We start from the raw sequence: 22,344 nt of genomic DNA on the forward strand, positions 1-22,344 counted from the left end.
TTTTTAAAAAGAGGGTGTCGATGAAGTAGTGTGAAAGCAAATTTTTGAGAGTGAGGGTATTGGTTTTTATAAATGCATATAGAAACAAAAAATGAACTTTACCTTAATTTCACAGATGAAGGAATGAAGCAGTTACATTGTTGAATAAATAGGTAACTACAGAATTATATTGCGGTGTTCTTTGCCATTCTTCCAAAGTTTCAGTTTTTGAGAAAGATATATAGATCTTTCTGAAAAATAGTTGGCCTTTAGGTGTTCTTAATGGTCTTCTTGCTGACTTAGGTGTTCCTTGAGGATCTTCCTGAGGATTTTAATGATGCCTTACATGAGTATAACATGAACGTTACAAAAGACTTCGCCTCCTTCCTACTAAGTGTTTCTAAATTGGCTGATATGAAACAGGAATATCAACTCCCATTGTCAAAAATAAGTAAGTATATCCTAGCCCCATTGTGGATTAGAAAGAAAAAGTAATTTTTCTAAGAATATTTTTCCCAGAGGAAGGGTAGAGACTGGGAAACATCAGTCTGCCTTAAAATAAGGGGATTCTTTCTACTTTCCAAAGAAAGAAACTCTTGATTATTAGAAGTCAGAAGGGTAATGGAGAATAAAATTAAATAGAGTCATTTGTAAACCCATCTTGATTAAAGGTTGCTTTTGGGGCAAGCCTGGCACATGCATTAAGGACATCTGTAAGATGAAGAGAAACAAGAGGCTATTCTGTCACTTGTTTTCTTGAGAGGAAATATGGGTAGTATTCATGAACACAGACTCTTGGCAGATTGCCTGGGTCCAAACTCTGGCTCTGCTGCTATTAGCAGTGAGACCTTGGGCAAATGAATTCATATTCATGCCTCCATTTTCTCAAAAAATATATAAAAAAGAAAATAACATTACCTACCTTGTCTGGGTGATCTTTAAGTAATTCAGTTAATATATGTGAATACCTTAAAACAGTGCTAAGCACATAGTATACACATTAATCTTTGCTGTTATTTTTCATAAGCTATTGGATAGAAATCTTCTAGGGGAAAGTAAACAGGAAAAACTGACTGGGATAAAGGAAAAGAGTTGAGCCATGAGTAGTAATTTCCTAGTTTCACTATACCCTAACTCCTCAACTGGGAAAAAGTTAAGGAAGCAGGGCCCATAGCTTCCTGGGCCCTATTAAAGTGGGAGCAGCATGAACAAAAGCAGACAACAGTGAAGCATTGTAAGCATCCCAGAGGAGACAAAATAGGAGTGCATGAATATTCTGCCTTCATTGCAAATTAGAGTGAACACTGAATGCATAATCTGGTGCTTTTTAAGAGTAAGAATGGAAAGAATATTTCTTCTCGCATGCCATTCTCAAACCTACTAATCGTGGTCTCTTGGAACACCCACTCTTGGAAGGATTCTGAGGCCAGATCTGAGTTCAATAGGAAAAAGCACCAAGGTAATAACAGTAATTCTCTATTAAAAGATTATGCAATTTAAATGTAGTCTTTCATTACTTGGTGGTCAAGAAACTGAAGTATGCAAAATGTTACATTGATAATTATATTGATAGCTAACATTTATTGAATGAATTCTCTGCTGTTCACTTTATGTCAGATGTACCACTCACTTTATGTGATGTATCTCAGTCTGATGTCGGTCCTGGAAAGTTGAAGGACTCCCTATGCAGCATGGTCTAGTATAGGTGCATAAAGCTCAACAGTTTGTCTGATTTTTAAAAATTAATCTATCCCAACCTGTTATGGCAAGATTTCACAGGAAAAGAATGTGAGGATTCCCAACTTGTGTCTCACTTGATGAACTGCAAAGAAGGAAGAGTAGCTATTTCTCCATTTGCTTGCCTCTCTGGAAACTCTGATGGTGATTTGTTTCAGCCAAATACTCCAAACCATGTAAGTGGAAATGGGGTTTATAAATAAAAGATCCTTAAGAAAGAGTTGGATTGGAGCACCTGGGTGGCTCGGTCGGTTAAGCATCTGACTTCAGCTCAGGTCACGATCTTCCAGTGCGTGAGTTCGAGCCCGGCATAGGGCTCTGTGCTGACAGCTCAGGGCCTGGAGCCTGCTTCGGATTCTGTGTCTCCTTCTGTCTGTGCCCCTCCCCTGCACTTTCTCTCTCTCTCTGTCTCAAAAATAAACAAACATTTAAAAATGTTTTTAAAAAGGAGAAAGAATTGGACTTATACTTCTAGGCTATTTAGAAGGGATTCAAATTTCTCAAATTGAAAAAAAATTTCAGGTGTATGATCAGAATTATCCAGGAAATGTCACTCTTGAGGCCAGGATGATTTCAGCTTTTCAATGTTGGCCTGAGGGACCCTGCTCCATTATGCAGAATTCCCAGTAATACCACTTCCCTTCTCTCTTTGTAGATTGGTGCAAGTTTGCCATGAAAAGAGCATATAAAACTATCTTCAAGCTTTCCCAGTATTGTTATAGATGCTGTCAATGCCATATATATTCAGGATCACTAGTGTCCAAAATGCAGTGTAAAGAACTAGACACCTTGGGAATATGCTGGACAACCCACTGAATGTTGGAATAAACTCGTAGAAATTTAATTTATATTTTAACACAAGGTTTGAGAAGAAAAAAACTTTTGTCACATTTGATATTATGGTTTAACGCTAGTGTCAAAACTCCATCCTAGTCCAAAATCAGATAGTCCCCTATTATGTAAAATAGTCCAGTATCACTTAAAAGAATTTTGAAAACCTAAATAGACCCTTGTGCATTTTAAGTCGACACATGCATTTTAATCATAAATTCAAATAATTTCTGATGATACAATTTCCAGCTTTAGATAAATGTTGCTAAATTAAAATAAAGCCATCAGATCATTTTAATACATAAAAAAGAATATGAATACTGAAGCATTTGAATAACCATAATTATAAAGCTAAAGGCAGTCAAGAATAAAATTTTTAACAATCTCAAATATGGCATAGTTCTTTTCTCTTGTATTTAGATTGTACCTTCCCCTACATAATTTTACCTTAATGTAATATATTTTTAAACATGAAGTCACTCTACCTGACACATTTCTTAGCTTAAATAGTTTGCAGTTACAGTTTAATGGTTATTTCCTGTTTATTACAGAAACTTAAATATAATACAAATTTTGAGAAGCATTGCTAAGAATAAATTAATATTGTATTAGAAATGTATATACGAATGGGATGGACGAAGCTATTTCTTTTAAAATTAGTCCATACAACTGAGGATGAATATTTACTTATTTTTAGAATGAGACAGAGTTCCAGAATTAAATCTTAATTTGAATTCTGAGAAACCTTATTCAAATAGATAAGTAGCTCAGAACGGAGCAACTTTTGTTATAACAGTGGTATACAATTCTTCTAATTCCTTCCGAGTTTGTGCCAAATCACCTAGCAATCTATTATCACAAATATGTTTTGTATGTGCTCTTAATGAATAGCTTAATTAGATCCACTTTAATTTTGTTGAATTCAAATAGTTGGAAACAACCTAATTTAAAAGAAAAAAAGTGTTTTTAACGTAGTCTGTAAAGTCATCCATTTTCTTGATGAGAAAGCCGTATTGCTCTTTGTTGGTAGTCTGTACGTTTTCAAACCCCAAGGAAATGTACCATAGTAAGTTTGAGGAGACTTTGTGTTTTATAAGATGAGAGAAAAACATTAATGAAAGAAGAGATGGGAAAGGATTTTTTTTTTTTTACCGAAAAGGTATATAGTTCAAAAATGAATTAGAAACTACTGCTCTTGATATTATGTGAAGCTCTTTGAGGCTAGTGCTATAGGGCTTTACCCTCATGTGAGTGGTGTCTTACAGATTGTGGAGGAATGTGAAACTCTGGCATGGAAATAATAGAGGATTGAACTTTAGCTTATAAGATTTTATGAAGCTTTTTTTCCCTGTATTTTATTTCTAGAATCATAAACAATTGATTACTTCCGTAAGAAGTTTATAGCTAATAACATTGAAAACCAGACATTTTAACAAGACATAATTTTCCCTTTTCTCTATTTTATGATTAATTTAACTTACGGTCAGTATGTACCATTAACTTCTGTTTCCTTGCCATATGCAAAATTTTCCTTGGGGTTTTGGAGGGCATGAATACAGTTATAATAGGGTACAATGTCTGTGTCTTATTGCCACACAGTCACCGTCAATTAGAAGAGATCTTTAAGGTACAGAACATGAACTAATTCAGACTCATTGTTGTTCCTGGTGGTGTACTAGAGAGAGGAGGCCAGTTTTATTTCTTCTATTTTGTAGCATCTTGAACTGATGGATATTTTCAGAGTATTCCATGATGGCAACATGCTCTTCGCCTTCCCCAACTCACTTTATGCAAATTTACTTTCCTAGTGTAAGTTATAACCTCTCAAAGCATATTTAGCTTTTATTGTTTGTTAGATTTTAGTTTAATACTAAATATTTATGTTCAATGTTTTTAAATAGCATAGAGATAAGGTATAAAGCATAAAACTAAAATGAACACCCATGGACTCAGGATCTATGTGCTCCTCTTCTATTTTATTCCCTTGCTTCTCCCCTTTCCCCCGGTGGCAGTTATCCAAAATTTTGTGTTTTTAATGCTCCTTTTAAAAATATAATATTGTAAAGTCACTTTTTATATTTGCTGCTTTTGATTTTATGAAAGGTTTCCATAGTTTCCAGAATGTTGTTTTTTGCTGTTTCGTTTTCTTTTTTGCACTCAACGCTGTTGCCCCTAAGTTTCATTCATGTTGTCATGTGAAACTCAATTTTATTTTTATTACTTCATAATATTTCAGAGTGTGAATATAAAAAACCCATTGATCTATTTTCCTATTAAAAACTGTTTGTGTTTTTTTCTAGTCTTTACTGTTACAAACAGGGCTGCTGCAAATTTCTGGTATACATATGCAGCATTTTCCCTTGAATGTAAATCTTCTGGATTTTTGCAGTCAAAACTGTCTTCTGGATCATAATGGAATAAGAATATCCAAGAACTCTTTTTTTAAAATTATTTATTTATTTTGGGAGAGAGATAGAGAACAAGTTGGGGGAAGGCTGAGAGAGAGGGTAAGAGAGAATCCCAAACAGGCTCTGAACCATCACCACAGAGCCTGATGGCGGGCTCAAATTCATGAACCATGAAATCATGACCTGGGCTAAAATCAAGAATCTGATGCTTAACCGACTGAGCCACCCAGGTGCCCCAAGAATATTCCAAAACTCTTAATAATAAAAGAGCTTCCCAAGCTATTACCATATTATTTTAGAAAGTAGTTTTACTGATTAATATATTAGATTTCCTGTTGACCCCATACAGTTTTCAAAAAATGAGCAGACATCAAAAGCTGTTGGCTTGTTTACTTCCTCCTCCTCTGTCTCCTCTTCTTCCTCATCCTCCTCACCCTCCTCCTCACCCTCCTCTTCCTCCCCTTCCTCCCCTTCCTCCTTCTCCTCCCCTTCCTCATCCTCTTCCTCTTTCTCTTACTTCTCCTCTTCTTCTTCTTCTTCTTCTTCTTCTTCTTCTTCTTCCTTCTCCTCCTCCTTTCCCTCCACCTCCTCCTCTTCCTTCTCTTCATTCCCTTTCTTCTGTTTCTTCTCCTCTCCTTTCTTCTTCCTCCTCCTCCCTTTCCTCCTCCTCCTTCTTCTTTATTTTTCCTTCTTCTTCATCTCCTTCCTCCCCTCCTGCTCCTTCTCCTCATTGTCATCTTCTCTTTCTTTCTTTCTTTCTTTCTTTCTTTCTTTCTTTCTTTCTTCATCCTCCTCCTCCTTCTCCTCCCCCTCCTCCTTCTTTTCCTTCTCTTTCTCCTCCTTCTCCTTCTCCTTTTCCTTCTCCTCTTTCTTCTCTTATCCCCCTACATCTTTCTCCCTTTCCTTTTAATTCTGGTAATTGTGTTCTAACAATTGTTAGAGTTGTTCAATTGAACTCTTCTCTTAAACAAGGCACCAGTTCTCTGATACTCTTTTTACAAGGTATCTCCTATACAAATTAGGATAATGAAAAAAATTTTAATTAGCTTTTATTTCCTAGTGAGTCTTGTTATTATTCTACTGGTTGGAAGGTTGAAATTGCCAAGAGTATGCTGTGAGGTTAACAGTGTTCATAGGTACTATTATCTAGGTGTACTTAGGACAGCAACAAACCAGTGTGTATGAAAGACACCCTCTTCCTTCACCATGAAGAGTATGCTTCAAAAATGTTGATTAAGGAAAAGAACTACAAAGCACAATATAAGAAAGCATTACCTTCCTTTATACATAAATAACAGTAAAAGTTGTATTTCTTTAGGTCATTCTGCGCACAATTGGTATCAATCACACTCAGGCTCCTGTGCTGTGGTCAAAGATATTTGATAACCAAGGAAGAAGAATGCCACTTAATGCTTATGCACTTGATTTCTATAAACATGGTTCCTTGACAGGACTAGTTCAGGACAACAGGTATGTTTTGTCTATCCTCACCTATCCCCCCACTCTCTCTTGCTCTTTAATCATTTCTACTTCTACCTTTATTTCTGTCTCCATGTCTGCATTCATGTCTGTGTCTACATCTTTCTCTTTCATTTCTACCTCTACCTTTGGTTCTATTTATGTATCCATCTTTGCATTGCTATCTAACGGATGAACCTAATGAATTTTAGGCAAAACCTTTTACAATTTTAAGTATAGGTTAATCATACTAAATATACTGGAATTTTTCCCCTGTAGATTAATGGCAAGAGGGAATAACAAACTCTGTGTTATTTTTGTGGTTTACCAACATACTTTTGGGACTTAGGCTGACTCACTTGACCTAAGGATGTACACTACAGATATAAATATTTGTGCATACTCACAGATGTGTTTTTATTTATTACTATCCTATTTTATTCATCATGAGATATTTAAAAACTGAAAAATAATAAGAAACAGTGCCAGGCTCACCATTATCTGAGAGAAGTATATAAAAAGGTATGTAACTCACACATCTGAGGACTGAGCATATGACAGTTGTGTTAGCTCTTTGGCAGGGAATACATTTTCAAAAACAGTAAGGAGGGGTAAACCATCTTGGATTTACCTGGGAGAAGAAAAATTGGCCCAGACATTGAGCAGGTGGATGTGGGAGGAGCATTCTGTCATACCAGTCAGTAATTCAATAGGCATTTTATATAAAATTCTGAACAGTATTTATTGAATTAAAGTATTTAAAACTCCAGACACTTGAGAAATGTTGATCAACTTTTTTATATTTCATAGATCACTCATGCAGATGTATTTTATTATATTTTTAAAGTTTTTATTTTGATCACTTGGTGCTTATCATAACAGGTGCACTCCTTAATCCCATCACTTATTTCACCCATCCCTGCACCCCCACCCCCTCTGATAACATCTGCTTGTTCTCTGTAGTTAAGAGTCTGCTTCTTGATTTGCCTCTCTCTTTTTCCCTATGCTTATTTGTTTTGTTATTAAATTACTCAGATGAGTAAAATCATGTGGTATTTGTCTTTCTCTGGATGACTTATTTCACTTAGTATTCTACTCTTGAGCTCCACCCATGTCATCACAAATGTCATTTTTAATTCTTTTTTATGGCTGAATAATGTTCCATTATATATATATATATATATATATATATATATATATATATATAAACCACTTCTTTATCCATGCATCAATTGATGGACACCTGGGCTGTTTCCATATCTTGGCTATTGTAAATAATACTGCTATAAACATAGGAGTGCATGTATCCCTTTGAATTAGTGTTTTTGTATGCTTTGGATAAATACCCAGTAAAGCAATTGCTGCATTGCAGCGTAGTTCTACTTTTAACGTTTTGAGGAGCTTCCATACAGTTTTTCACAGTGGCTGCATCAGTTCATATTCCCACCAACAGTGTAAGAAGCTTCCCCTTTTTTCACATCCTTGACAACACTTGTTTTTTGTGCTTTTGATTGTAGCCATTCTGACAGGTGTGAGGTTATATCCCATTGTAGTTTTGATTTGCATTTCCCTGATGGCAAGGGATGATGAGCATCTCCTCGTTTGTCTTTTGGCCATCTGTATGTCCTCCTTGGAGAAATGTCCGTTATGTCTTCTGCCATTTTTAATTGGATTTGTGTGTGTGTGTGTGTGTGTGTGTGTGTGTGTGTGTGTGTTGATTTTTGTAAGTTCTTTATATATTTTGGATACAATCCATTATGGGATATGTCATCTGCAAATATCTTCTCCCATTTTATAGGTTGCCTTTCAGTTTTGTTGATTCCTTCACTGTGCAAAAACTACTTTTTTTTTTGAAGTAGGCTTCATGTCCAGTGTGGGGCTTGATCTCATGACCCTGAGACCAAAAGTCTCACACTCTACTGACTGAGCCATCCAGACACCCTGAAGCTACTTATTTTTGATGTAGTCCTAATGATTTATGTTTGTTTTTGTTTCCCTTGCCTCAGGGGACCTATCTAGAAAAAAGTTGCTATGGCCAATGTCAAAGAAGTTATTGCTTGTGTTCTCTTCTAGGATTTTTATGGTTTCAGGTCTCATATTTAGGTCTTTAATCCATCTTGAATTTACTTTTGTATATGGTGTAATAAAGTTTTCCAGTTTCGTTCTTCTGCATATTGCTGTCTAGTTTTCCCAACATCATTTGTTATCCATTTGTTGAGGAGACCATTGTTTTTCCATTGGATATTCTTTCCTGCTTTGTTGAAGACTAATTGATCATACAATTATGGATTTGTTGATGGGATTTCTATTCTGTTCTATTGATCTACTTTTGTACCAGTACCATACTGTGTTGATTACCACAGCTTTGTAATATAACCTGAAGTCTGGAATTATGATGCCTCTAGTTTTGCTTTTCTTTTTCAAGTTTGCTTTGGCTATTCAGGGTCTCTCATGGTTCCATACTAATTTTAGGATTGTCTGTTCTAACTCCGTTAAAATGCTGGTGGTATTTTGATAGGGATTTCTTTAAATGTTTAGCTTACTTTGGGTAGTAAAGACATTTTAACTATATGTGTTTTTCCAGTCCACAAGTATGGAATGTCTTTCCACTTCTTTGTGTCGTCTTCAATTTCTTTCATTAACATTTTATAGTTTTCAGAATATAGGTCTTTTACCTCTTTGGTTATGTTTATTTCTAGGTATCTTATTGTTTTCTGGTGCAATTCTAAATGGGGTTGATTTATTAATTTCTCTGTCTGCTGCTTCCTCCCTGTGTATAGAAATGCAACAGATTTCTGTATGGTGATTTTTGTATCTTGTGACTTTACTGAATTCATTTATCAGCTCTAGCTGATTTTTAGTGGAATCTTTCTGGTTTTCTATATATAGTGTCATACGATATACAAATAGTGAAAGTTTTACTCCTTCCATACCAATTTGTATGCCTTTTGTTTATTTTCGTTGTCTGCTGTGGATAGGACTTCCAGGACTATATTGAATAAAAGCGGTGAAAGTGGGCATTCTGTCTTGTTCCTGACCATAGAGGACAAGCTCTCAGTTTTTCCCTTTTGAGGATGTTAGCTGTGGGTTTTTCCTAAATAGACTTTATTATGTTGAGGTACGTTCCCTCTAAACCTACTTTGTTCAGGGTTTTTATTATGAATGGATGTTGTACTTTGTCAAATGCTTTTTTTGTGTGTCTATTGAAATGATCATATGGTTCTTATTCTTTCTCTTATTGATGTGATATGTCATATGGTTGATTTATAAATATTGAACCACACTTGCAACTCAGGAATAAATCACACTTGATTGTGGTTAATGGTTTTTTATTTTTTATTTTTTTTCATGGTGAAAAATTCTTTAATGTATTGCTTTTTTTATATATTTTTTTACATTTATTTATTTTTTTTTAATCTTAAAATTTTATTTTATTTATTTTTAATATGAAATTTATTTTAAATGTATTGTTGGATTTAGTTTGCTGGTAGTTTGTTGAAGGTTTTTTTGATCCATATTCATTAGAGATATTGGCCTTTTTTTTGTGGTGTCTCTACTTGTTTTTGGTATGACAGTAATGCTGGCCTCATAGAGTGAATTTAGGAGTTTTCCTTACTCTTGCATTTTTTTGGAATAGTTTGAGATGAATAGGTTTTAACTCTTCTTCAAATTTTTGGTACAATTTGCCTGTGAAGACATCTGGTATTGGACTTTGGTTTGTTGGGAGTTTTTTGATCACTGATTTAATTTTGTTACTGGTAGTCAGTCTGCTCATATTTTCTGTTTCTTCCTGTTTTGGTTTTGGTAGGTTTCATGTTTCTAGGAATTTATTCATTTCCTCTAGGTTGTCTAATTTGCTGGCATATAGTTTTTCATAATATACTGTTATAATTATTTGTATTTTTGTTAGTGTTGGTTTTTATTTCTCCCCGCTCATTTGTGATTTTTATCAGTTGTGTCCTTTCTCCTTTTTTTGATAAGTCTTTTTCAAAGACCCAGCTTCTGATTTCATCGACCTATTTTTTTTTTTTTTTAGTTTCTATATCATCTATTTATGCTCTAATCTTTATTATATCCTTCCTTCTGCTGGCTTTAGGTTTTGCTTATTGTTCTTTTTTTTTTTTTAACTCCCTTGAGTGTAAGATTAGTTTTTTGTTTTTTGGGTTTTTTATTTAGATTTTTCTTTCTTCTTGAGTAGGCCTGTTTTTCTATAAACTTCCCTCTTAGGACTGCTTTAGCTGCATCCCAAAGGTTTTAGACCTTTGTATTTTCATTTTCATTTGTTTCCATGTATTTTTTATTTCTTCTTTGATTTCCTATTTGACACATTCAGTGTGTAGTAGTATGTTACTTAACCTCCATCTCTTTGCGGTCATTGCAAATTTTTTCTTGTGGTTTATTTCTAGTTTCATAACATTGAGGTCAGAAAAGATGTATGGTACGATTTAATCTTTTTTTAATTAGTTGAGGCTTGTTTTATGGCCTAATACATGATCTATTCTCCAGAATGTTCCATGTGTACTTGAAAGGAATGTGTATTCTGATGTTTTAGGATAGAATGTTCTAGATATATCTGTTAAGTTCAGCTGATCCAGTGCGTAATTCAAAGCCATTATTTCCTTGCCAATTTTCTGTTTAGTTGATCTGTCCATTGATGTAAGTGGGTGTGTTAATGCCCCCTACTCTTATTGTGTTGTTATCAATTAATTCCTTTATGTTCATTATTAACTGTTTTATGTATTTGGGTGCTTTACTTCTTGTTACAGTCTTTGTTTTAATTTTTTTTCAACGTTTATTTATTTTTGGGACAGAGAGAGACAGAGCATGAACGGGGGAGGGGCAGAGAGAGAGGGAGACACAGAATGGGAAACAGGCTCCAGGCTCTGAGCCATCAGCCCAGAGCCTGACGCGGGGCTTGAACTCACGGACCGCGAGATCGTGACCTGGCTGAAGTCGGACGCTCAACCGACTGTGCCACCCAGGCGCTCCCTTTTTTTTTTTAATTTTTTTTTCAGCGTTTATTTATTTTTGGGACAGAGAGAGACAGAGCATGAACGGGCGAGGGGCAGAGAGAGAGGGAGACACAGAATCGGAAACAGGCTCAGTCTTTGTTTTAAAGTTGAGTTTATTCATTATAAGTATTGCTACTCTGGCTTTCTTTTGATATTCATTTGTATGATAAATGTCCATCTTCTCACTTTCAATCTGCAGGTATCTTCAGGACTAAAAATGCTCTTATAAGCAGTGTATAGATGAGTCTTTTTCTAAGAAAAATCCATTCTGTCACCCTGTGTCATTGATTCAAGTATTTAGTCCATTTACATTCAGTGTAATTATTGATAGATATATATTTATTGATATTGTATTACTTGTTTTGTGGTTCTTTCTGAAAATTTTCTCTGGTTCTTTCTTGTCATTTTCTTTTTCATGATTTGATGGATTTCTTTAGTGATATATTTGGCTTTCTTTCTCTTTATTATTTGCATATTAATTAGTGGTTTTGATTTTTGGTTACCATTAGGTTATATCTTCTGAATATAGCCATCTATCTTAAGTAGACGGTCAGTTAATTTGAACCCATTCTTTACTCCTCTCCTCCCCATGTTTTAGGTACATGGTGTCTTATTTTCGTACTTTAATTTTGTGAGTTCTTTGGCTGGTATTTTACAAAAAAGATTCATTTATACTGATTTTGTGTTTCCCACCTTCATACTGTCAATTTTGGTGTTTCATTTTTCCTTAGCATCCTCTTTAATATTTCTTGGAGGGCTGGTTTAATGGTCATGAACTGCTTTAGTTTTTGTCTAGGAAACTCTTTATTTCTTCTTCTATTTTGAATGATAGACTTGCTGGATAGAGTATCCTTGACTACAGATTTTTCCTATTCAGCATTTTGAATATATCATGCCACTCCCTTCTTGCTTGGAAAGTTTCTGCTGAAAAAGACACTGATAGCCTAATGGGATTTCCCTTGTATGTAACTGTCTTGTTTTGCTGCTTTTAAATTGTTTTCCTTATCACTATATTTTGCCATTTTAGTTGTGTCTTGGTGTTTATCTGCTTTTGTTGATTTTGTTGGGAGTTCTTTGTGCCTCTTGGATCTGGATATCTATTTAATTCCCCTGATTAGGGAGGTTTTCAGCTATTATTTCTTTAAATAAATCATTTGTCTCCTTTTCTTTCTCCTGGGACTTCTATAATATGAATGTTTTTATGTTTTATAGAGTCACTGAGTTCCCCAAGTCTGTTCTTGTTTTGCATAATTCTTTTTTTTTCTTTTGTTCAGCTTGATTACTTTCTAATACTGTGTTTTCTTTTTTTTTTTTTAATTTTTTTTTTCAACATTTATTTATTTTTGGGACAGAGAGAGACAGAGCATGAACGGGGGAGGGGCAGAGAGACAGGGAGACACAGAATCGGAAACAGGCTCCAGGCTCTGAGCCATCAGCCCAGAGCCCGACGCGGGGCTCGAACTCACGGACCGCGAGATCGTGACCTGGCTGAAGTCGGACGCTCAACCGACTGCGCCACCCAGGCGCCCCTAACACTGTGTTTTCTAGGTCATTAATTTGTTCCTCTGCTTCTTCCATCCTGCTGTTCATTCCATCATGCATGTTTGTGTTTTTGTTTATTGAGCCCTTTATCTCTGATATATTATAACTTATCTCTGTGTTAAGGTTCTCACTCACGTCTTCCATTCTTAAGTCCAATGGGTATCTTTAGGATCATTTCTTTAAATTCTCTATCAGACATGTTACTTATATCTGTTTCAAGGCCATGGCCTTGTCCTGTTCTTTAATTTGGGACAAATTCCTCTCTCTTCTCATTTTGTCTAAGTCTCTGTGCCTGCTCTATGTTAGGAAACTCAGCTACTTCCCCTGTTTTTTACGGTAATGGCCTTATGTAGAAGAGCTCCTATGTTGGTAGACATGGTATAGGCACAGGTTTGGGCTGGTTTTCTTTGGGAGGGTACCTGCAGCACTGGGACTGAGGCAAGAATGACTGGGAAGGGTGGTTCCAACAGAGTGTGTGTGGGAATGAGGCTTGGTGTGAGCAAGTTAGGTAGCAATTGTCAGCTGTTAGCATGGTGCTGGTTCCTGCAGGTGGCCCTGTGCGTATGCTGAGGGATGGGGGAGGAAATTATGCTGGCCAGTTTCTTTGTTCCCAGAGGGGTCTCTTGTGAACACTGCCTCTCTGAAACATACTCTGAGAAGAGCAAATAACCTCCCCACTGTGTGCCGCAGCCACTCTTCAGGTAGTTCTTTTCATGCTGTGCATCTGTGGGCTGTTTGCCCTGTCTTCTCTCCAAGAGCAGCCTCGATGCTTTTGGGCTCTATCTGAGCCACACCTACTGACCTTTAAAAAACTTCAGGCTTTATTTAGGCCCTGCTGGTTGTAAGAACTCATGAAATTTGGACCATCTCTTTTTCCAAGCCAGTTGGTATGGGGAAACATCTCCTTGTACAATCCCCTATGTGCTAGTCTGTCTCTTGCCCTTCTCCATGCCTGTGGCTCCCTCCCCATTGCAGCAGCCACAGTATGTTTCTCTCCCAAACCATGTCTCTGTGCTTCTTACCTTTTTTGATGTGGCCTCTTGTCTACCTTTAGTTGTGGAATTTGTTTTGTCAGTCTTCAGGTTTATTCTGGTGTATTTAGGATGTTTTGATAGTTATCTAGGTGTATTCATGGGATGAAGCAGGCTTCGGGTCTTCCTACCCTGCTGCCTTCTTCCCCCTCGGATGTATTTCTGGTCATTTTTAAAAATATTTTTAAATATTTAAATATTTTTAAAAATATGACTCATTGTCATGAATAAAAGTAGTTGTGACATTAGTAAATAGTCTGATTCTTCCCTTTTGATTCTGCAGCCCCCATTCACTCTTCTGAGCTTAACTTTCCTACTTTGGTTTTCTCCTGAAATGGTCAGTCTCCTATGTGTATTGTACTTGTGATATTTGAATTCATAATTATCACTCCTGTTGATTGAATTATCCTTTAGGATTGTGGCATTCTAATAAACATGTCTTGACAGATGAAAGTAATCTCTTATTGACAAAGCCAAAATTTCAGTATCAAATAAGTTCTTTAATGTTTTTATACTATTAATTTTCAAAATGATATTTTGTTTAGGATGAATGAAGGAACTGCTTATGAGTTGTTGAAAGATTTTGCACTCACCATTCGATCTATCAGGTATGTTATATACTTTAAGTATTGATTTCATATTTTCCAAAATTTTAATGGTAATTAAATTGAGTTTGTTGACCTCATACTTTTTTTTTAAATTTATTTAATTTGAGAGAGAGAGTGCTTGAGCATGAGTAGGGGAGGAGCAGAGAGAGAAGGAGAGAGAGAATCCCAAGCAGGCTTTGCATTGTCAGTGCAGAGCCCATGCAGGGCTCAGACTCATGAACCATGAGATCGCCATCTGAGCTGAAATCAAGAGTCAGATCCTTAACTGACTGAGCCACCCAGGCACCCCTGTTGACCTTATACTTAGAAGTGACACTGAGCTTCTTAGATGTCATGCCTTTCAATTCCCCAAACAATTTGCAGAGCTTCTCTTCAACACCCTGTTGCACTGGTTCTATAATAGAATTAATTCCAAAGCCCATTTGACATAAGGTTTAATTCAGACCAGAACCCTAGCCTCAGGCACTGCATAATAGGATGATATTCCAAAACCTCAGGAATTCCTAGATGCTAGTATTCTGTTTTCATAACCAGTGTTTGTCAGATACATGATACTTCACAGGGCCCCTTAGGGCTCCATTGGTCCCTGGTTATATATCAATTTACATATTCTGGATTCTCTTGCTTTATACAGTGTTTTGCCCAGGCTTCATCTGACACTAATCTCTCATATTGGCTTCCTGTTTTCATCTTTAACAGAGCTCTGTGGGGACCCAAACAATTCCAAACTTTATATGGATACCCCCATCCTAAGGCTCTATTAGAAGATCCATCCTTAAGCCCATCATGTATTTCCTGGTTAAATATACATCTTCCTAAAGCCTCTGTTCTGCATGTACCTTAATACTTTATGGGTTTTCCCTTTTCTATCACTTGCTTTAAAAATTATATTTCTTCACATATATGAATACATGTAATTTGCCATGAATCTCTTCATCTTCATGAAGTTGTTGCTAATGAGGTCATTGTTTTTTTTTTATTTTTTTGATACAAGACTAGTCAGACCTGTTTGGATGTTTTATACAGAGAATGAAACTATGAGGATGCTAGAGCAGAGGGAACTGCTCTAGTTTCTTGGGTATCTCTATGTAGTGTATTTCTTGAGTAGCTCATAGTTATTCAAGAGCATCTCAAGAAACTCCAGAGACTTTGGAGCTGTCTCAAAATCTGATCCTAGAAATATCATTCATTTTTTTCTTTAAAAATTATTGAAACATTACTGATTTGAGGAATATGTTTAAGCATTTAAGATACAGATAATCATTAAATCTATCCCTTCTTTAAACATAATCTTACAGTGTAGTGTGAGGAAACTTACTTGTAGATATTAAAAAGGTAATAAGTGCTAGGGTGACAGATAAGGGGGCAACTAACTTGACCTTGGATTCAGAGAAAGATTTTCAAATGAAGTAATTTTTTTCACTAAGTCTTAAGGTGTATTAAGGGGGTGGAGGAAATAGTGTTTTCAAAGTACAGAAATGAGAAAGGGCCTGATATGTCAGGTATTGGCTTCGATCTCACTATAGTGGCATGGGGAATATGGGAGTTGTGATAGGGATGGGGGAAGATGCTGAGTTGCTTAAAGGAGCTTTAAAGACAATTTGGATACCTTGAGAAGGGTCTTAATTCTCATATTATGGAGTTTGGGCTTAATATTTTGAATAATGTGTAGACAGTGCATAGACATGAGTATGATATGGGTCTATGGTTTATATGTGTGACAGAGATGTGTATGGCTTATATATGTGGCAGAAACTCAAAGGCTATAACAGCCATGCAGGTGAGAGTGGGTGTGGGTCTGAATTAAGGAAATAGAACTAATGATGATTAGAGAAGTATTTATGAGATAGTATTCAAAGAAACTGTCAATAAAGGCCATGTAGTTGGTGAAGATAACAAGGTTTCTATTTTAGTTAATGATACATAAGAAACATAAAAGTGAGGATGAGGTTGGAGGAGGAATAAGAACCAAAAATAGTGAGTTAGAATTTATATATGTCACATAATATCTGTGGGAAATCATTCAAGAGGAAATGGTCGGTGTCATAATTATAGGTCTGTAACTAGGAGGAAATTCAGTGTTACAGATACAGATCTGGTCATCATTTGTAGTAGGTCAATGAAGACACTAGGAAAAATTCTGGAACTCTAGTGAAACCAAGGTAATAGGAATTACAATAGGTTGATAAAAAGATCCTGATTGTGTTCAGTACTTTATCACTGCAGCTGCACGGTTCATTTGTGGATTTCCTCTCTCCTTTCTTTTCACCTGCATATTCATTTCTTATTGCTGCTATAACAAATTACCACAAATTTAGTGGTTTAAACCAGCACAAATTTATTATCTTACAGTTCTGGAAGCCTGAAATCCAAAATGGGTCTAACTGGGTTAAAATCAAGATGTTGGCAAAGCTCATTTCTTTCTGGAGGTTTTAGGACAATCTGCTCTATTGTCTTTTCCGGGCTCCAGAGGCTGCTGGCATTATTTTTATCATGGTCCCCTTCCCTCTTCAAAGCCAGCAATGGTGGGGAAAGTCTTACATTGAGATGAGCTCTCTCTTGCCTCCCTCTCCCGCTTACAAGAACCTTTGAGACTATAATGGGCTAACCCAGAAAATCCAGAATAATTTTTCTATCTCAAAGTCACCTGATCAGCAACTTCAATTCCATCTGCAACCTTAATTCTCCATTGCCATGTAAACTAACATGGTCCTAGATTTCTGAGGATTAGAACATAAATATCTCTGGAAGACCATTATTTTTTTCTTTTTAATTTTCTTACATATCTAGGTAAAGGAAGTAATATTTTGCCCTTCTTAGCGGTAGTTACTTGTGGGTTTCAGTATATATTGGACACGGTAGCCAAAAAAAAAAAATCACAAGATAGCCTCTAAAGAGGTGTATGGAGAAAGGAGGGGAATTTGTGTTGTTGCTTTTGAAGGGAAGAGGGATAGGTTTACATGAAATTTGTTGGCCTTTAAAATCCTCTTGGTAATTGACGTGAAGAGGAACTGTACGGGAACTGTTTTGTTATCTTTATTTTGTTATTTTTTCCATTCAAGTTTTTTTTTAAGATAAACATGTTTTTTATCATCATTCTTCATATTTTTCTAACATTTCATCATGTAATGGGATTTTCTTAATTCTTCCCACATGGAGAAAGTCCTTCTTATAGTACTGACTCTCACTAAAATGCTGTGTATTTCCATTTACAGTGTTTCCTTGCGTGAACTATGTGAAAATGAAGATGACAATGTGGTCTTAGCATTTGAACAATTGAGTGAAACCTTTTTTGAAAAACTTAACCAAGTTTAAAAACAAAGACTATCCAGATCACTTAAAATATTTCCGTGAGCATTTTTCAAGTCATATTTTGTGATCCTCATATTTTTGGTCATAAATACATATATAATGAAGTGGAAGTAACAATTTGGAGTCAGAATTACAATCAAACTCGGCATGTCTTTCATGAGTACCCTTGGAAAAGTTATTTAATGTCTTTGACTCTTGGCTTCTTTATATAGTTGAATAATAATGCCTATGTTTCAGCTAGTTTGTGGATTGATTGAGAAAATGCGTACATTTTGTTTGTGACTGAAGAACAATTTTTACTCTGTGAGGCCTAAACAAATATTACGTTCTCAACATTTTTTGCCTCAATGTCATAGTTTATAAAAGTCTATTAAGGCTAGAATAAGCTACTACAGTACACTGAAGTTGAAATATATTTTCTTTAATTAATTTAAATGTGATTACATGACTTATATATATGGTCTTTAAAATGGTGGCTTGTAGTAAACTTGAACTACTTTTTTAAAAAATATAAATGAGAGTTCTGGCATGAATCCTGTGATGTTTTAAAACAAACTTAGCTTGTGATTTGGCTTGATTTTAATTGTATATAAATGACTGAAAAACCACAAAGAAATAAAATGGGTGTAGTCAACTTACCATTGGTCTCTTTGTGTTAAGTCTATGCATCTTTCAAACTATTTGCACACACATATACATTTTGTATATAATAAATAGTTCACATATAATCACTTTCACTTCCTAGCCTTAAGCCTCAGATCACAGTTTTAGAAACTATTTTAGACCCTAAACTTGAGTATTTTATCCTCAGAGCAAAAGGTCTGTTCTCTCCTTCTATCCAGATGTCTTACTGAAGATGATCTTTTGTATGAAATTATTTATACATATATTACATTGGTTTAGAAAAACACCTGTGCTTCATTTTGTCTGGAGATAAAAGAATACTCTGTTACCTGGACATGTCCCATTATTGCATGTGCCATGTTAGGGGTCTCTAGTTTCCTTGGTTTAGACCCATTCACATTATTTAAAACTTGCAATGTAACAATTTCTGGACACCAACATACATAGGAACCAAAGCCGTTTCTATTGACCACTCAATGGTCAGTAGACCACTACTGATCTCTCCTAGAAACACTGATACACAATATTAATAAATTGTCACATTGGTTTCCACCTCTCACTTGTGGTTTCATAAGTCTGATGAATACATGAAGATTTTTTTTCCATGACTGAACCAAACTGGCTCCCTAAGTTTTAGGGATAGACTAAGATTATTTCCTATAAACTGGCATTCTAGTAAAAGAGGAAGTTATACCTAACCCCTTTAAGGTAGGTCTAATGGTCAGCTTCCTTTGCTTCCTTTTTGACTTTTAGCAATAACTCTAAAAAGTAACGTGGAGCAACTTTTGAAAAGAGAATTTATATAGGAACTCTGAAAACATTTTATGTTCCATTTCTTGTGATAATGTGAAATTTTTCTTTCTGAGAAATATGTATAGACACCCTGATAAGATTTACTGGAGAATCATTATTACCACCGTAATTTATTCCCATTTTTATCCCATGAGAGGAAAACATATTGGCATTAGGTCTATAAAGGGTCTTCTGGAAGAGCCACTTGTAAAAATTTTTATGTTGAGAAAAAGATGCAAATGCTGGAAATAATATACCATGCTCACTTCAGCAGCACATACACTGAAACAGGAAGGATACAGAGAAGATTAGCACATGCTCCTGGATAACATGCAAATTTGTGAACTATTCCATATTAAAAATATATGTATATACCTGTGCATATATGGTTAATTCATTTATGACAAAGGAGCCAAGAATAGACAATGGTGAAGGGAATATCTCTACAATAAATGTTGCTGGGAAAAATGGACAGCATCATGCCAAAGAATGAAACTGGACCAATATCTGACACCATACACAAAAATTAATTCAAAATGGAGTAAAGACATAACAATAAGATGAACCCATAAAAATCCTTGAAGAAAACTAGGCGAGTTCCTTGACAACATTGATATTGACAATGATATTTTGGATTTGACACCAAGAGCAAAGGCAACAAAAGCAAAATAAACAGGTGGGACTATATAAAGTTAAAAAGCTTCTGCACAGCAATGTAGACCATCAACAAAATAAAAAGGCAACATGCCAATGAAGAAAAAATATTTGCAAAGGATAAATCAGGTAAGGGGTTAATATCCAAAATGTATAAGGAATTCATGCAACTCAACACCCAAAACCCTCCAAATAATCCAATTAAAATGGGCAGATGACCTGAATAGACATTTATCCAAAGAACACATACAGATGGTCAACAGACACATGAGAAGATGCTAAACATCACTTATCAGCAGGGAAATGCAAATCAAAACTACAAGAGGTATCACCTCATGTCTGGGAAAATGGTTATTCAAGTGTTGGCAGATGTGGAGAATAAGGAACCCCTGTGCACTATTTTGGGAATGGTGCAGCCACTGTGGAAAATACTATGGGAGTCCCTCACAAAATAAAAAATAGAACTACCATATGACCCAGGAATCTCATTTCTGAACATTTATCTGAAGGAAATGAAAATGCTAACTGAAGAAGATATATGCACTCTGATGTTCACTGAAGCATTATTTACAATAACCAAGACATGGATGGAATCTAAGTGTCCGTTGATGGATAAGTAAAAATGTGAGATATATATATGAATATTATTCAGCTATAAAAATGAATGAGATTTTGTCATTGGCCACAACACGGATGGAACTTCAGGTCAGTCATTATGCTAAGTCAAATAAGTCGGAGAAAAACAAAGACCATATGATCTCACTTATACGTTGAATCTATAAAATAAAACAAAAATTGAACTCATAGCAGTGAAGAGATTGGTTGTTACCAGAAGTGGGAGGTGGGGTGGGTAAAATGGGTAAAGGGGGTAAAAAGTTACAAACTTTCACTTGTAGAATAAGTAAGTTATAGGATAGGGGTGCCTGGGTGGCTCAGTTGGTTAGGCATCTGACTTCAGCTCAGGTCATGATCTTGCAGTTTGTGAGTTTGATCCTTGTGTCAGGCTCTGTGCTGACAGCTTGGAGCCTGGAGCTTGCTTCAGACTCTGTGTCTGCCTCCCTCTCTCTGCTCCTCCCCTGCTCACGCTCTGTCTCTCCAAAAATAAATAAACATTAAAAAAAATAAATCATAGGATATAATGTAAAGCATGGCGATTATAGTTAATAATGCTATATTGTATATTTGAAAGTTGCCAAGAGAGTAAATCTTAAAAGTTCTCATCACAAGAAAGAAATTTGTAATTATGTATGGTGATGGATGTTAACTAGATTTATTGTGATCATTTCACAAATATACAAATACACACAAAATATACAAATACCAAAACATTTAGGTATACTAATATATTGTGTCAATTATATCTCAATAAAAAAAGAAATAATACAGAGAGATCCTATGCAGCCTTTACCTAGTTTCCTAAATGGTAACATTTTGCATAATTATAGTACAATATCAAAATTAGGAAACTGATATAAATATAACCCATTATTCAGATTACATCAGTTTTACATGCACTCATTCCTGTGTATTTAGTTCTAAGCAGTTTTATTGCATGTGTAGTTTTGTGTGACCAGCATTACAGCGAGATACAGAACACTTCCGTTACCAAAAGGAATCTTCCTGCTCTTTTATAATCAAAACCACTCCCCTCTCAACTCCCTCCTGCTTCTCCCTGAGTCCCATCTAATTCCACACTCCTGCCCCCAACTGTAACCTCCACCAACCTCCAACTGTTCTCTAATTCCATAATTTTTGTATTTCAAGACCTGTAGAAGTGGAATCTTACAACGTAACCTTTTGAGATTGGCTTTTTTCACTCAGCATAATTACCTTGAGATTAATCCAGGTTGTTACATGTGTCGATAGTGTGTTCCTTTTCATTGCTGAATAGTATTCCATAGTATGGTTGGTTGTACCAGTTTGTTTAACCATTTAACCCACTGAAGGACATTTGGGTTGTTTCCAGCTTTTGGCTATTAGAAGTAAAGCTGCTATTAATATTTATATTTCCTCTGTTTCTTGTTCTGTTTCTCTCTTTTTTTTTTCCTTCCTGTGAATTACCTAAAAATCTTTGGATTCCATATTGATTTACTTATAGTGGTTTTGAGTATATCACTTTGCACAATTTTCTTAGCGGTTGCAATATACGTGGATGACTTATCACAGTCTACTGGTATCAAATTTTACTATGCTACTTTTACCTAGATCCCTTTTAGTCTTCCTCCTTTTTGAATATAGCTATCTTAGATGTTTGTCTACATACATCGAGCACCACATCAGAATGTTAAAATTTCTGTTTTAATCATTAAATATGATGTAAGAATCTCATGAGAAGAATTATTATATTTAACTCTAT

General features: G+C 35.5%; 1 protein-coding gene and 1 non-coding gene across 4 annotated transcripts in view; both read left to right on the plus strand.

Moving 5' to 3' along the window:
• LOC125164137 (probable ATP-dependent RNA helicase DDX60) overlaps positions 1-18,556 on the plus strand; it is a 107,062-nt gene extending 88,506 nt beyond the window's left edge. For all 3 annotated transcript variants that reach the window (XM_047856645.1, XM_047856647.1, XM_047856646.1), the window contains 5 exons: positions 283-430; positions 1,750-1,892; positions 6,274-6,425; positions 14,544-14,606; positions 17,822-18,556. In XM_047856645.1, the coding sequence (XP_047712601.1) occupies positions 283-430; positions 1,750-1,892; positions 6,274-6,425; positions 14,544-14,606; positions 17,822-17,921 (606 nt within the window). In that variant the 3' untranslated portion in view covers positions 17,922-18,556. The remainder of the gene's footprint in view (positions 1-282; positions 431-1,749; positions 1,893-6,273; positions 6,426-14,543; positions 14,607-17,821) is intronic.
• A 1,036-nt stretch (positions 18,557-19,592) lies between these two features.
• LOC125165065 (U6 spliceosomal RNA) lies at positions 19,593-19,694 on the plus strand. The gene has a single exon (XR_007151954.1). It is a non-coding gene; the product is annotated as a U6 spliceosomal RNA (small nuclear RNA).
• Positions 19,695-22,344: the final 2,650 nt, after the last annotated feature.

This window comes from Prionailurus viverrinus, chromosome B1, assembly GCF_022837055.1.
Source record: "Prionailurus viverrinus isolate Anna chromosome B1, UM_Priviv_1.0, whole genome shotgun sequence".
Taxonomy (NCBI): domain Eukaryota; kingdom Metazoa; phylum Chordata; class Mammalia; order Carnivora; family Felidae; genus Prionailurus; species Prionailurus viverrinus.